Raw genomic sequence first — 16,539 nt, 5'->3', positions numbered from 1 at the left:
GTGCCCAACATGTGGTTGTTAAGTGCTGTCAAGTAGGTTCCAACCCATAGCAACCCTGAATTGGGTTTCTGAGGAATGGCTTGAACCATGGACCTTGCGGTTCAAACCGACTTTGCAGTCCAGTAAGTACATTAACCCCCAGCGCCACACCAAGACTCCTGACATGGTTTGTTGTTGTTAGGTGCTTGACATGTGGTAGGGGTTTGATTATCATGGGTTCCACTTCCGTGTGTGTGTGTGTGTGTGTGTGTGTGTGTGTGTGTGTAGACCTGGTTGTACTATGGGCTAGGTGTTGGGCTGCTAACTGCAAGGCTGGCGGTTCAAACTCACCAGCTGAACCACAGTAGAAAAATGAGGCTGTCTGCTCCCATAAAGATTTACAGTCTCAGAAAATCTATACAGAGGTGCTATGAGTCCGAATCTCCTCTGCAGTGAGTCAGTGAGTTTGTGTGTAAGTGTATAAGTAAACCCAGGAAGTGTCTAACCTAAGCTTCCCTCCCATGCAGCCCCTGCTCAGAGTCTGGACCCTGAGCAAGTCCACAGTCTCTGAATGGAGGAGGGACCTGTCCCCTCTGGGAGCCAGGCTACATATCAAATCGGCTTCGGAGTAGCTTGAACTTGTTGTACTTGGTGATGAGGTCCAGTTTACTGTGGCCCAGGGTCAGCCGCTTCTCATCCCCATAAAGGTCGCTGCTACCACCCTTACGATGGCCACCTGTAGAGTCTCCTGGTAGGCCATGTTCAGGCCCCTGCCTGACACCCTGCAACTGGTGATACTTGGTGATGAGGTCCAGCTTGCTGTGACCCAAGGTCAGCCGCTTCTCATCCCCAGATCCCACTGCAATGTTTCGAACAGGGTTCTGACTGGGGAGACCATTGGGCCCAGGTCCCTCATCCTGGAATGGGCCAAATTTTGTGATGAGATCCAGCTGGCTGTGGCCTAGGGTCTGCCGCCGCTCATCCGGGTCCTGCCTGCTGGGCTTGACTGGGGAGCTAGTCTCAGGTGGCATATTGGAGTTGTGGGCCTTGGAGAATGGCACCAGGAAGTCCAACTGGCTGTGGCTTGGGGACAGTCTTCTGTCTGGTGAGAGCCGATCACCATTTCTGGGGGAGCCTGACTCGGAGGTGCTCCTGGCACCAGGGGCCCGGGGCAGGAGGTCCAGTTGGCTATAGTTCTGGCTTGGGGACAATCTTGTTTCCTCTGGGACCTGCTCACCAGGCTGCAGGGAGCCTGAGCCAGAGTCGGGGTCTCCTGCTTCTTGGGCTCTGGGAAAGGGGACCAGGAGGTCCAGCTGGCCATGGCTCTGACTCAGAGATGGCTTCTCATCCACTGTCTCTAGGGCTGGACCAGGTACTCGGTGACCTCGTGGTGGGCTGTGCTCCTGGCTACCTGAGAGCCCATTCTCTGGGAGCCGGGCCAGGGCTGGGCCACCCCGGGGGAAGGGGAAGAGCGGTCGTGGGCGCGAGAGCAGAGATGAGCCCACTGCCAGAGGCGTGGGGCTGACACTATGGTGGTTGAGGGCAGGGGAGGACTGAGACCATGGGGATGCCCCCAGTTTGCCCAGGTTGGCCTTGTAGAGTCCAGGAGGGGAGCCGTGGTTAGGGTCTGACAGCTGGCGTTGCAGGAGGTACTGACCATTAGCCTCAAGGCGGCCAGGACCTGGGGATGAGAATCCCATACCCTTGTCACTGCAGCCTCCTGGCAGAGCGAGGTAGGGGGAGCGGCCCATGAGAGGAGAGCGCTTGATGCTGCAGAGGCTCACGCTGGAAGGTAAGGAGGAAGTGGGGCTTGGGATGCCAGGTCTGAAGGCCAGGGCCACCTGGGGAGGGCGTAGTGCCCTGGGTGACAACGGCTCCTCTCCACCACAGAAGCCCTCCACCGGCCGAGACTCAGCATACAGACAGCGGAACTCCCGGTCAAAGTCTTCTACGATGCGGCCCCTTAGCTGCAGCACCATGCTCGTGTGGGCCTGACTGCACAGCCAGGTGAAGCTGGGGCAGAAGAGTAGAGTCAGGAAACCAAGCACCACCCAGGGGGCTTGGCAGGAAACTGACCCCAAACTCCACCACCATGAAGGCCCCACAGTGAAGGGGACAGAGCTCTGATCCCAGGGTCTGTAGTAGTCTTTAGCTCTGCTGAGTGGACTTGGGCAAGCAGCTGCCCATCTCAGGGCCTCAATTTCCCCATCTATAATAAGGGCCGGGGGCAAGATTCGCTGAAGTCCCTCCAATGCCAATGGAAAATCATGATTGTCTCTGCCAACAACATTCAAGTGGCCCTTCCACTAGAGTGAGTTTCCCATGCTATTCTCTGAGCCTTGCACAGTGCCTGGCAGGCAACAGGTGCTCAGTACGTGTTTAAAGAGATGGGCGACAGAGGAAGAGTTCAAAACTACAAGATCCCAGATACTCTCAGTACCCGGGGACACAGCCCAGGCCTTCTCCCTTCCAGTCCGATCACCTGTAGCTACCCGCAACCACTTGCTCACAGTCGACAATTACGAACTTCTCCAGGGCCTGCCCAGTAAAGCGGCGACCCGCCTTGCTGCAGTAGGTGTCCCCACATGTACTCCGCACACGCATGTTCTGGACCAGGAAAGGAAGAAGGAGGTTGAGAGTGAGCTTGACAGATGGGAGGAGGGTGGCTCAAGCCTGTATGCCCCATGTGGTCTTTGACCCAAATAGCTAAGGAAACCCAGTTCTCCACCCCCACTGGCCCTCAATGACCACAAATCACCCAACTCATTCTTCTCCACTCACCTCCCTGGCCCCTCCTCCCTTGCTGCCCTGCCCCTCACTGACCAGCAGGTGCCCCCCACTGAGGTCCATTTTGTAGCACATCTCCAGGAAGTGCCTCAGGTATTCCTGGGCCAGGAGCAGGTAGACAGGGACACCGCGCCGGCTTGAGGCCTCCATGAGATCACACAGAAGCTCCATGTCTGTGAATACATCCATTACCACAGCCACGACCTGGGGAAGAAGGGGAATGCTCAGCCCTGCTTTGGGGCCCTGCCCACATCCACCCCAGTCCTGGAACTGAAAATCAGGAGGCCAGAGCCTGTGAGAACATCTGAACTGCAAAGGTCTTTAACAGTGGCCTAATGAAGGGCTTCTTAACTTGGGCACAGGGGGTTTTGACTGTCTTGAACCCACAGAAGTTGTTTGAAAGTTTTGTGTGCATTTTTCTGTGGACAGAGTGTTTGTCATAGGATTCTCTCAGATGTCTGTGTATCCATTGTGTTGGTCTAAAGCAGGGGTTGTTGTTGCTTTTAAGTGCCATTAAGTCAGTTCTGACCCATAGTGGCCCTCTATAGGGTTTCCAAGGAGCAGCTGGTGAGCTTGAACCACTGACCTTGTGGTTCAAACTAACTTTGCTGTCCAGGGCACTAACCCACATAGTCACACCAAGACTCCAAAGCAGGGCTGGGGAACCTTTTTTTTCTGCCGAAACTTATAACCTCATTCAAGGGTCATACAAAAGTATCAACTTTATTCATTGGCCTCCTATATATAGTTAAACACGTAATTAACTCCCCTAATGTGGTGTTAAAAGAGCTCTGGTAGCATAGTGGTTACGAATCGGGCTGCGAACTGCAAGGTCAGCTGTTCAAAACTACCAGCTGTTCCACAGGAGAAAGATGAGGCTTTCTGCTCTGCCCTGTACAGGGTTGCTAAGAGTCAGAACCAACTCCTTGGCACATAACAACAACAACAATGTGGTGTTGGAGGAGAATATTGACATTGCCATGGGCTGCCAAAAGAACCAATAGATCTGTTTTGGAAGAAGTACAGCCAGAGTGCTCCTTGGAGGCCAGGACGGTCAAACTTTGTGTCTCATACTTCAGATATACTGTCAGGAGGGACCAGTCACTGGAGAAGGATATCATGTTTGGTAAGGTGGAAGGTCAGAGAAAAAGAGGAAGACCCCCAATGAGATGGACTGGCCAAGTGGCAGCATTGATGGACTCAAGTGTGGCAACAGTAGTGAGGTTGGCCCAGGATCGGGCAGTGTGTCGTTCTGCTGTGCATAAGGTTGCGATGAGCCGGTACCAACACGATGGCACCTAACAACAACAACAACAATGTGATGACTGTAAAACCATTTGAACTGCAAGGTTGGTGGTTCAAGCTCACCAGCTGTTCCTCGGAAACCCTAAACAGGGTCGTTATGGGTCGGAACCGACTCGACAGCACTTCACAACAACAGCAATGTGATGGCTGTGGGTTAATGCGCCAGACTGCGGAGCCATTTGAACAGCAAGGTCAGCCGTTCAAGCTCACCAGCTGCTCCTTGGAAACCTATACAGGGTTGCTATGGGTCAGAATCGACTCGACGGCACTTAACAACAACAACAACAATGTGATGGCTGTAACTGCAGTTACCTTGGAGGGCCAGACCAAATGATTTCAAGGACCTTATTCTGCCATGGAAGGAACTCTGGTAACATAGTGGTTACGAGTCAAGCTGCTAACCTCAGAGAGAGCAGTATGAAACTACTAAGCGTTCTGAGGGAGAAAGAGCAGGCTTTCTGCTCCCATAAAGACTTACAGCCTCGGAAACCCTACGCAGGGTGGCTATGAGTTGGAACCGACTCCACGACACACCACCACCACCAACTGTATTGCCGCAGGCCAGATGTTCCCCATCCCTGGTCTCAACCCTCATTCTACATATGGGATCACTGAGGCCAAGAGGGAGAAAGAGTCAGGCAGAAACTAAGACCCAGATTCCCAGTCCTTTCCACGCTTCCTGCTAGCATTGGCAGGTGTTCTGACTGACCTGAGGTTCTTCTCTAAGAGTCAAAGCTGCAAGCCAGTTACTGGGGTCTCGAGTTCCCTTCACCAGTCCCCTCAATTTCCCTGTGAAGCTGCAGAGGTCTGGTCTGACATTCATGGACTCCCTCACTTCCACCCGTGGCAATCAGAACCAAGTGTCTTGCTCAGTTCAGAGGCTGGGGCTTGTGGGTTTTACTTCACATATGGACCCGCCTCAGATAAGCTTCGGTACCCACTGGTGTCTTCCCGTTGCATGTATCTGCTGTGAGAGGATCCTCTCCCAGGCAAGGCTGAGGCAGAGCAGAATTCTCAGCTCTGCAGTTGCCCTGAACTAGGTTTGAATCTGGACTCTGCTCTTCCTGGTGCTAGGGCTCTGGGTGAGTCGCTTCACCTCTGAAAGCCTCAACTTCCTCATCTGTTAAATGGAGATAATGATAGTTGGATCTCAAAGTTATTGGGAATTAAATGTGAAAAGGCTCCACATACAACAGAAGCTCAATAAATGTTTCTTCCCTACTGTCTTAACAAACGAGGGCATTGGACCCTAAGGAAAGGAAGCATTTCCCACAGTCACTCCAAGTCAGTGATGGGATGAAGAGCAAGAAGCTGGGTCCTAGCCCCAGGTTGGAGGGTCCAGATGGGAGGTGAGGAGGCAAGGCTCTAGAGGATGCCCCTGACCCACAGCATGGCCAGGCCAGTGCTGGGGGAATAAGGACAGGCAGGGAAGATCAAAGGGACAGGGTGAAGACAGCAGCAACAACCTCCCTAATCACCCCATTCCCGATGCCAATCAGGCCTAGCCCGCCCCTGCCTGGGGCACAGGCAGGCTTGCATGGGAGGCTCCGGCATCCTGCTTCCTCAGACAGGGGTCATGTTATCCATGTCCCTGCCTCCTGAGTCACAGAAGTGAAGCTCTGCTAATCTGGGGCTGGAGGCCTCCAGCACTGACCACCCCCACCAGGAGATACCTGCCTTCCAAACCTTCTACTCTCCTGATTCTGAGTCTCCTGCTCCTCAACCCTGAGCCCAGAAGCCTCCATTCCCCTTTCTCTGCCTGGACAGAGTCAAAAGTCATGTCCCTTAGGCCATGTGGAAGCCCAGCATGGTGCCCCACTCTGCCCTATGCCAGGATACAAGGCTAAACTAGGGGCTCCTCTCTCCCAGAGTCTTTGTTCCCTGAGCAAGTCTCAGCCTCTCTCATAAAGTTGGTAGTTCAAACTCACCAGTTGCTCCTCAGAAACCCTATACAGGGTTATTAAGAGTCAGAGGCACTTAACAACAAGTCAAAGGGATGGATGGTTTGAAGTTCTCTGAAGCTGCGGTTCTTAGTTTTGAGGTCACAAAACTTCGGGCCTCTGATGAAGATGATGAGCCCTCTCTCAAGACAGATGCAGAGAAAAACCCTCACTGCTATATGCCCAGCTTTGCATGCATTTCCGAGGGTTCACAGAGCCCCTGAGCCCCCTCCTCAGTTCTACGAAGGGGACTTCAGAAGGTTTGTGGAAAAGTTGAGTTAAAAGATAATGGGCCTTGCACAGGTACAAGGTCATGGAAGCAGGAGCTGATTTCTCCGTTTCTTTGCTTCCAACAGTGCCATGTTGGGACAGAGCATCCGGAAGTTTACCACCTCTGTGGTCTGAGGAGCCACTATTAAGGAGGGCCCAGGGAAGGATTAGCCATTTTCCACGGAAAACAAGTGGCGGTTACTAATTGTGATGACTGTATACTTTGGGTCTGGATTTGCTGCCCCTTCCTTTATAGTAAGACGCCAGCTCCTTAATCCATGAAACAGATAAGAAGAATGTTTCAAGAAGTCCAGACTCTGAAAAATGACTTAAACTCTGTTGAACTTGTATAGCACACTGGTTGTGTTTGTAAATACCCTTACTACATGAATGCTAGTGCCTCTTTGTCTCTGAAATATGGAATGTGCTAATTGAACATGTGCTTAATTTCTGTCTTGGTAATATCCCGGTATTGGTTTCTTAATTTAAAAAATATACATGATTTAGTTGTTTCTTGGTCTTAAATGAGGGAGGGGGAAGTTATTTAGTGTTTTCTTCATAGGATAGGACCTTGTTGATAATTTATATTATAAAAGTGAAATACAAGCATAGTTTTGGGTGTCCTGTAAATCTAATTTTTAAAATTTTATTCGTTTTTAATTTAAAGGGAGAAGTTTTACATTGAAGTAAAATATATATATATCTATGTATAGATGTATATAGATATTTCCCCATATGTGATAATTAATCATGAGGAAAACCAATGGTGTAGATATTTTCAAGTTTGGTTAATCAGGTGGATAACAGCTTCATTTATTTTCTGTGTGCCTATATCCTAAAACTGAAATCTTTGCCTTGGTAAATGTACACTGACTAATATTGATTTCTTTAGAATAAAACTAAAATGTTAGATAGTGAAGAAAAAAAAAAGAAGCTAATGGAACTTTTCCACACAAATTTCAAAGCCCCCTCTGACGTCTTCTGTTTTTTGCTCTCTAAATTCTATTTACTTTGTTGTTAGAAACACACACAGCAAAACATATACCAAGTCACCATTTTCTACCTATCCAATTCAGTGAGACTGGTTACATTTTTAATTGTGCAGATATTCTCACCCTCTCCTTCTGAGCTCTTCCTCCTTATTAACATAAACTCACTGCCCCCTAAGGGTCCTTTCTAATCTTTCCAGTTGCTGTTGTCAAGCTGATCCCATTCAGATAGTTCTTAAAAAAGCATAATGCTCAAGACAGACCTTTTTATTCATTATACTGGTGCTGTAGGTTAGGCACTGGATTGCTAAGCACAAGGTCAGCAGTTCAAACCCACCAGCTGCTCCTTGGAAACTCTATACATGGTTGATATGAGTCAGAACCTATTGGATGGTATGTAACAACAACAACAACAATGATATGGTTTTAAGATGATGTCAGGGGGAATCCATGGTTTCCCTGAGTGCCAAAGAGCTGCCAAAGTAAAACATACGTCCACTCTCTGGGAGCATGTGCTGTAGCAGAAACTAGAGGCTCTAGCGCCAATTCTGCACCTAGAATGTTGTGTGGCCTTAGATGAGTTCCTTTTCCCCTCTGGACTTCAGTTTCTGCTTACCGTGCGGGCCTGGCTGAAGAGGAAGCGCAGCAGGTCCTTGATGCTCTTGGCCTTGTCCCGTTGGAAGTGGACCACAGCCTGGGTGGGGCTGAAGCCCGTGGCCTGTGGAACCTCGGGCCAGCCCAGGTCTAGATCTGGGGGGTCTACGTCAGAGGCCATGGGGAAGTAGGTGCCCGAGGTGACTTCGGAGAGCAGGCTGAGACGGTCAGGCCCTGAGGCCTCTGGTCCCTGGGCTTCACTGAGCTCAGGGCTGCCACGCACATGACTGGTCATGTAGTTCATATCCAGGGCGCTCAGAAACGGCAACTCCCGCTCCTCCGAGATGACCCGCAAGTAGGCAGCCTCGCCCCTCTCCAGGAGGGCATCAGCTGCCAGCCGGGCAGCCTCGCTGTGCCGCAGCACAAGAGGTGAGGCCTCTCGCCAACAGGGCCGCTTCAGCTCCTCCACCCGACCCCTCAGGGGTCCCGCCATGCCCTGGGCTCCCAGGCCCCCAAACATACCTGCCCACCTGGTTTCTCACCTGCCAGTGGACTCCATGGCCTGCACGTCAGGCTGACTACAGCAGGAAGAAGATACTAGCAGATCCGCTTCCTGCCCACCTGCCAGGTATGTGTGTGGCAAGATCCTCAACTTGCTGCTACCCTCAGTTGGAGCCAGGCTCCACCCCATTGCCCCTGGCCTTTGGAACCTGTTGGGTCAGCCCCATCTGTCTGCCCACTGTTCAGACTTGCCCGCCCAGGGAAGTGGCAGTTGTCAGGCCCTTAGCACACATCTCCCCACCTCCACTTCTACCCTAGCATCTCCTGCTCCATCCCCACCAGGCTCCTAGCAAACTGCCCCCAAACCCTGACCTTCCAGGACCCCCTGTGGAGATGGGATTACTGTCCAGAGGGGCTCACACCTGTAGAGGGGCAGTATGAACACGCATATGCATACACACCCTGGGGTGTCTTGATGATTCAAGGCAAGAGTTAAAGATGTAAACACACAAACAGAAATGTTGGCATACATACAGACACACAGAGGGAGAATACATGCTGACACACCAGACATTCTGACACACTCTGGTAGCGTAGTGGTTACGAATTGGGCTGTGAACCTTAAGGTCAGCAGTTCGAAACTACCAGCTGTTCCGCAGGAGAAAGATGAGGCTTTCTGCTCCCGTAAAGATTTACAACCTCGGAAACCCTGTACAGGGTCACTATGAATCGGAACCGACTCCACGGCACGTAACAACAACAACAACAACAACAACACATAAACTGACCTGAACACCAATTCGGAGACTGGTTATAGGCCACCATACCTGTGCTGTGGGTTAATCAGCCAGACTGCAAAGCCATTTGAACTGCAAGGTCTGCAGTTCAAGCTTGCCAGCTGCTCCTTTAGAATCCTTTTAAAGGATCGCTATGGGTCGACTGGCGGCACTTAACAACCACCACAATAGATCTCACATGGCTCAGTATGGTCAATGTACAGGCATTGGAGTAAGAGCCAAGAGCTCCCAAGGACCAAGGCATTCCTCCATAACTGACTCTCAGAGGCCCTGCCCAGCCCCACTCCTGACTCGGAGCCCACACTCCAAAGGCCCAGCATAGTGGCTTACAGTAGCCCAGGACGTAATAAAATGCAGATCCCCAGGCCTCACACACCCAGAGATGCTGATCCAGGTCTGGGGCAGCCTTCTGGGACTGGCCTTTGAAATAAATGCTCAGTATATCTGGGGCTATAGGCTAGGTCCAACCCTTGAGAAATGCTGTTTTAGATGGCTGCGCTTTCAATACCCTCAACTCTTAAGGGTGCTCCTGTGCCAGTGAGGGCTGGCCCCAGCCTTCTTCGCTTCCTCAGGGGCTGAGTATTAAATGTTTGTGAGTGTTTCAGAGGAAAGTTGTTTCAGAGGGTAGGGGATACTCTACAAGGCCAGGAGGCACAGATGGTTGGCAGGTTTCTGATGGAGCTCTGACCCCAAAAGAGCCAATTTCCCAGTCTTTCCTTAGGAAAATGAGCGAGTGTTTACTCTAGAAAAGGGCAGCAGCAATGACAGCTGTTTTGGGGAGGAGTGGTCACAATGGTGTCCCATATCGGCTCAAAGCACCATTTTTATATGGAGGGTCGAGGTTCAAACAGAATGGCCATGAGGCAGGAAGACCTAAAGCAGGTCTGAAAGCCTCGCCAATTCCTTTTCGGTACTGATTTCACCTGGCTTTACTTGGCCTGGGCCCATCTGCCCATTCCCTCAAGCAGCAGCTGTTTAGTTCCTCTGTGTCCAACACATGGAGGTGAGGATGGGATACAAAATATTTTTAGTGTGGGCTTAGGGGCTGTCAGGGTTGAACTCGATGAACTGGACAGGGGCTGTGTCTTTGAAGGATGAGGGGCTCATAGGACAAGAAGCAAAATGCTGGGCCATCCCAGGGGCAGAAATGGAGCCCCAGGCCTTCTGAGGAGGCCCTGGAGACTAAAGGGTAAGCAGAGCCAGACTGTGGGAGGAAGCTAATGAGCTGTGTGGGGGCAGCCGAGGTCGCAGGGCCCTCATTAGGACCTTATCTCAGATGTGTTTAAAGGGGAAAATCAGGGCCTTATCTGGGCCAAAGGACTGCCCGTGGGGCAGAGAGGCAGGCCAGGTTCTACATGGCTGAGTTCCTGTTTATCCTCAAATGTGTACATGTCCAACTGATGGTACATATTTTTGTATCTATATTTTTGTATATTTCCCTCCATGCTCGGGTTTGTATTTGATTCCTTTTTTTTTTTTTTTTTAAGTAAAAATCTATTGGGGTCTTAAAAGTTCATGAGTGGCCATCTAAGGTGCAACTTTTGGTCTCTCCTTTTCCTGAGGAGAGAACAGTGTTGAAAATTGAAGACACATGGAAACAATTAATTCAATGGACTCACAGACCATGTGAACATCAATCTCCGTGACTCTGAGACCAGAAGAACTAGATGGTACCCAGCTGCTACTACCAACTGCTCTGAAAGAGATCACATTAGAAGGTCCTGGATAGAGTGGGAAAATGAGGAACAAAACTCAAAACCATTAAAAAGACAAGGTTTACTGGTTAGCTAGAGGCTGGTGGAACCCCTGAGACATGGCCCTTAGTCACCCTTTAGGCCTGCCAATGAACTCACTCCATGGATCAACTTTAAGCCAAACAGCACACAGGTCCATAAGGGGAAAGGAGCCTTGGTAGCATAGTGGTATCACATACTCAGCAGTCTGAATCCACCAGGCACTCCATGGGAGAAAGATGGGACTTTCTGCACCCACAAAGATTTATAACCCCAGAAACTCTATACAGGGTCGCTGTGAGCTGAAACTGAGTCCACAGAACACACTAGCGTAAGGGGGACAATAACACTAGTGAGGTCTGCAGCCATTTGATATCACATAGGGCACCACTGACCCAAAGACAAAGTTCAGAAGAGTCAGGAATGAAAGATGACTGGAAACAGGCAACACAGGAAGAAGTGGAATAAGTAGTTTCATTGTGGGGATTACAAGCAATGAAATAAAACAAAATGTGTATGAATTGTTGAATGGAAAACTGCTCTGCTCTGCAAACCTTCACCCAATTTACACTAAAAGTTTTTATTTTAATAAAACCTATTGAAAATTGGCAATTTCATAGGATTCAACTAAACAGACATATGTACACAGGTATGGGAGCGTGGTGGCTCCATATAACAAGCACCACAGTTTGAACCCACCAGCTGCTCCGTGACATAAAGGTGAGGCTCTCTGCTCCAGTGAAAATTTAAAGCCCTGGAAACACAATACCTGGTAATTATGAGTCGGAACCAACTCGATGGCACTTAACAACAACAATACAGGTATGCATAGCTGCACCTGTACATGTCTGAACAGGTACATACTGTAGCACTGTGGTATTCATGTGACTGCCTGACATCCTGTAAACATCTAGTCTGTGTATTTGCACTATGTCCACGTCTGTGTGCATGTGTTTCTGAGGGTGAGGTTGTAGTACTGGCTATGTTTGAGGAGAGAGACAAGGGTAGTTGTGGCTGAGATGAAGGGAAAAGGGCTCCAGGGGATTCCCTCCATCCTATAATAATAGCATATAAATCAAATCAAATCCCCCAGGCTGCACAAATGATTGCCCTCCCTTCAGGGTGAGTGGAGAAGAGGGCAGAGAGAGGGAGGCAGCCTCAGCTCTGGACCTGGGGTGATGGCCCCGGGTGACAGGAGCCCTAAAGACAGACCTAAGCCCAGGCCCTAGCTTCAGTGTTCTGGGCACAGGCCCCTTAATGACTGTTATTAAGAAGGAAAATATTTTGCTGTCCAGCAGATGTGTCAGGCGCCTGCCTGGCATCACTCGACCTTGTCTGTTGTCTCCCACAGGTCGAGTGGCGCCTGGCTCAGTGACTGTCCTGTGGGGGTGGTGAGAACAGAGGCGAGGCTACAGCCCTCCAATGGAAGCTGCTCGGATTCCATCGCTGCTGCACACCTTTATCCCCTCAGGGCCCTGGGAGAAGGAGCCCACTGCCGAGCAGCCAGGACTAGTAGGGGAGCGAGAGTGTGTCCACCCCTTGAATCAAGGGAGAGCTGGAGGGACCAAGTGACAAGTGGCGAAGATGCCCAGAGGTGGGGTCTGGAGCTCTAGAAATGCAGTATGACAAGTTGGACATTCCAGACTACAGGAACAGAGTGCAAGGACACACCCACTGAAGGACCCAGGAAAAGGGGCTGCAAAAGGCAGTTTGGAACTATACTCAAAAGTCCTTGAGTTCCCCAAGGGGGCAGACTGGCCCAAAGCATCAGACTCTCCAAATAGGTGCAGTTCACCATTTCCAGCATTGGCCTACCATTCTAGGCCTTTCCCTTTTCCTCACACCCCAAGAGCTGCACCCACTCAGGGACTCGGGTGGTACCACTGGACTCAGACTCAGACCACATGGGTTTGAACTCTGACTGCCACTTAATGATGAACTGAACAATCACAACTTCTCGGAGTCACAGTGGCTCACTCTATAAAATAAGACAAATGTCACCTCCTTCACTGGGTTGTTGTAAGAAATGAGTTTATTTATGTAGGAGTAGCTTGTTGTTGTTGTGTGCTGTGGAGTCGGTTCCGACTCATAGCAACCCTGTACAGGGTTTCCGAGGCTGTAAATCCTTACAGGAGCAGAAAGCCTCATATTTCTCCCGCGGAACAGCTGGTAGTTTCGAACTGCTGACCTTGCCATTCGCAACCCGATTTATAACCACTACGCTACCAGCAGTAGCTTTGTTGTTGTTGTTGTTACATGCCGTGGAGTCGGTTCCGACTCATAGCGACCCTGTACAGGGTTTCCGAGGCTGTAAATCTTTACAGAAGCAGAAAGCCTCATCTTTCTCCCACGGAACAGCTGGCAGTTTCGAACCATTATAGGGTTTTCAAGGGGTGGCTGGTGCCCCAACTTTGTAGTTCAAACCAACCTTGCAGTTGAGGGCTTAGTTACAGTGCTAGTGGTCTCATACAATTTTTGCCCTTTTGTGATTAACTTATTCACTCATAAAGTCCTCCAGGTTTATCCATGTTATGAGATGTTTCACAGATTCATTGCTATTCTTTAACCTTGTATAGTATTCCACTGTGTATATGTACCAGTTTGTTTAACCATTCTTCTATTGATGGGCATTTGTTTCCATCTTTTTGTTATTGGGAATATTTACCTAGTAGTGGGTAAATATCACATGGGATTTCTGCATCACATGGCATTTCTATTTCTAACTTTTTAGGAAAGTCCCATCCTGTTTTCCATAATGGTCCCACCATTTTCCAGTCCTACCAGAAGCACTGTATGAAGGTTCCAGTTTCTCCACACCCTCACCAACATTCGTTGTTCTCTGCTGGGGTGAAATGATATCTCACTGTTGTTTTGATTTGCATCTCTCTAGCGTAGTGGTTACGAATCAGGCTGCGAACTGCAAAGTTAGCAGTTCAAAACTACCAGCTGTTTAGTGGGAGAAAGATGAGGCATTCTGCTCCCGTAAAGATTTACAGCCTCGGAAATCCTGTTCAGGGTCGCTATGACTCGGAACCGACTCCATGGCACACAACCATCACCAAAGGCCAATAATCAAGCATTTATGTGTGTGTTGATTGCCTAAATGTTTTCTTCAGTGAAATGTCTGTTCATGTTCTCTACCCACTTAAAAATTGGGTTGTCTTTTTCTTGTCGAGGTGTTGAAGTTTTCTACAAATCTTCGAGATTAATCCCTTACCCAATATGTTGTTGCCAAAATGTTTTTCCCAATTTGTGGGTTCTCTTTTTTACTCTTTTGGTAAAATCTTCTAGTTTGTCTTCTTCTATAAGTGTTTTCAGTAATGTCTGATAGTACATGTATGCCATGTGATAGGACCCCTAAGTTTGTCCCTACTTTTTCATTGATGGCCTTTATAATTTTAGGTGTAGCATTTAGTTCTTCGATATATCTTGAGTTCATTTTTGTATACAGAATGAGATATGGGTCCCATTTCATTTTTCTGCAAAGTGGCTTTCTCTTCCCCCATTTAATGCATTTCAGCCCTTTGTCAAAGATAAGCTGTACATAAGTTGATGGATTACTTCTGGGTTCGCAATTCTGTTCCACCGTTCTATGTGTCTATTGTTATAACAGTTCTGGGCTGCTTTGACTACACTGGCTGTGTGGTAGGTTTTGGATCAGGAAGTTTATGAGGCCTCCTACTCTCTTCTTTTTAGTAGTTCCTTACTTATCCTGCATCTCTTCCTTTCCATATAGAGTTAATGATTTTTTTAAATGTTTTATTGTGAATTATGTGGTAGTTTACATGGGAGAACATTAGTTTTACATTCATCCTATTGTATATCATTTCATTGCCATGATTACAATCCCCTCTATGCATCATCAACCAACCAAACAGTATACACTACAAGCCTGCACCCTGGTCGTCAGCATACAGCCCCTCTCCCTCTCTGGATCTAAAGTCCCCAACTGCTCCATCTCTCCACGTCATCATCTCTGCCTCCATCTCTGGCATCACTGCTTCTCTGGGTAGGGTCCCGCTCTCCACTCTTCTCCCTTGATGGTCCCAGGGACCTCCACTCCTAGACTGAAAAGTTAACCACTCCCCTCCTTGCTACAAAACATCTACCTTTACATTTCCGACCTCACAATCACTCCTGATAACAATTATTCACTATTGTATCACAAGAGACCTATCCACATTTCCTTTCATCAGCCCCGCCCAGACAGATTGGATACTACTCAGTGTAGATTCTACCTTCCTCCATGCCCTCTGGATCTAGGTTCCCTCTTGAAAGCTTGTAAGCCAGTCTCATCTTGCCTTTGTAGCTCCCCACCCCCCACACACACACACTTTGGGTAGCCAAAATGATTAATTTTTGCATCTCTTTAAAGATTGATGTTAGAATTTGGATCGTGATTACATTATATCTGTAGATCACTTTGGTTAGTGTTGACATTTTCACAATGTTAAGTCTTCCCATTAAGCATGGACTATTTTTCCATTTATGTAAGTCTCTTTTGGTTTCTTGTGGTAGTGTTTTGTGTAGGTCTTTTGTTTCTCTGGTTAGAGTTATTCCTAAGTATTTTATATTTTAGAATCCTGCTGTGGTACTGTAAGATAAGCACTGGGCTGTTAACCACAGGTTGGCTGTTCAAACCCACCAGCCACTCCTTGGAAACCCTTCTGGGTCACTCTGAGTTGGAATCAACTCAATGGCACAGAGCAACATTTACATTTTGGGTGGCAATTGTAAATGCTATTGTTTTCCTGGTTTTCTTTATTGCCTTCTCGTTGTTAGTGTAAAGGAATCGGACTGATTTTTGCATGTTGATCCTTGTACCCTGCCACTTAGTTGAATCTTGCAATTAGTTGTAGTCATTTTCTTTCTGAGTCATTGGAATTTTCTACGTATAGGATCATATCATCTGCTAATAGCTATTTTATTTCTTCTTTGCCAATTTGAATGTCTTTGATTTCCCTTTCTTGACTTACGGAATGGCCAGGGCTCTAAAGACTTCTAGCACAGTATTGTTGTTGTTGTTGTTAAGTGCCATGGAGTTGGCTCCAACTCATAGAGAACCTATATAGGGTTTTCAAGACGTTTGACCTCTGATTGAGTGGTTAGCAGTCAAGTGCTTATCCTACAGCGCCACTCCAGGAATCCCAATATTGGATAGGAATGGTGATAAAGGGTAACATTGTCTGGTTTTTGTTCACAGGGGAATGCTTGCAGTCTTTCTCCATTGAGACTAATATTGGCCAGTTGGTTTCATATATGTATCTTTGTTGTTAATTGCCATTGAATCAGTTCCGACTCATAGCAACCCTGTATAGTGCTTCCAAGGAGCAGCTGGTGGGATTGAACTGCTGACCCCGAGGTTAGCAGTCCAGTGTTTATTCTATAGCACCATATCAGGGCACCATATATGTTTCTAAGCATGCCCTTTTCTTACAGGGTGAACAGGAGGGAGAGTGGAGAGAATATTAGCAAGTCCTGTCAGCCTCTTGTACCTTACTTCTCAATTCATACTGAATTTGGGAGGTAAAGAAAAAAGTATTATTTACACACCCATTAAGGCCCCAAGATTATTCACTCTTTTGCTCTTGTCCAATTCCATGGCTTTATCTCATTCCATCCAATCCATCCAACATGGATTTAA

General features: G+C 48.5%; 1 protein-coding gene across 1 annotated transcript; it reads right to left on the bottom strand.

Moving 5' to 3' along the window:
• Positions 1–584: 584 nt before the first annotated feature.
• FAM83C (family with sequence similarity 83, member C) lies at positions 585–8,384 on the bottom strand. Its single transcript, XM_006876881.1, has 4 exons — positions 7,887–8,384; positions 2,803–2,970; positions 2,462–2,586; positions 585–1,992 (listed from the first exon to the last, which is right to left on the bottom strand). Exons 1-4 carry the CDS (start codon positions 8,382–8,384, stop codon positions 585–587), a joined length of 2,199 nt encoding a protein of 732 aa, XP_006876943.1.
• Positions 8,385–16,539: the final 8,155 nt, after the last annotated feature.

This window comes from Chrysochloris asiatica, unplaced genomic scaffold (assembly GCF_000296735.1).
Source record: "Chrysochloris asiatica unplaced genomic scaffold, ChrAsi1.0 scaffold00423, whole genome shotgun sequence".
Lineage (NCBI taxonomy): Eukaryota > Metazoa > Chordata > Mammalia > Afrosoricida > Chrysochloridae > Chrysochloris > Chrysochloris asiatica.
Note: the sequence above shows the minus strand (reverse complement) of the source record. Positions and strands in the feature narration are given on the sequence as shown.

Coding starts and splice junctions, on each gene's coding strand:
- FAM83C (XM_006876881.1), bottom strand. CDS start 8,384: ATGTTTGGGGGCCTGGGAGCCCAGGGCATGGCGGGACCCCTGAGGGGT. Junction 2,587..2,802: donor TCAGTGGGGGGCACCTGCTG/GTCAGTGAGGGG, acceptor TTCCTGGTCCAG/AACATGCGTGTGCGGAGTAC. Junction 1,993..2,461: donor GTGGTTGCGGGTAGCTACAG/GTGATCGGACTG, acceptor CTTCTGCCCCAG/CTTCACCTGGCTGTGCAGTC.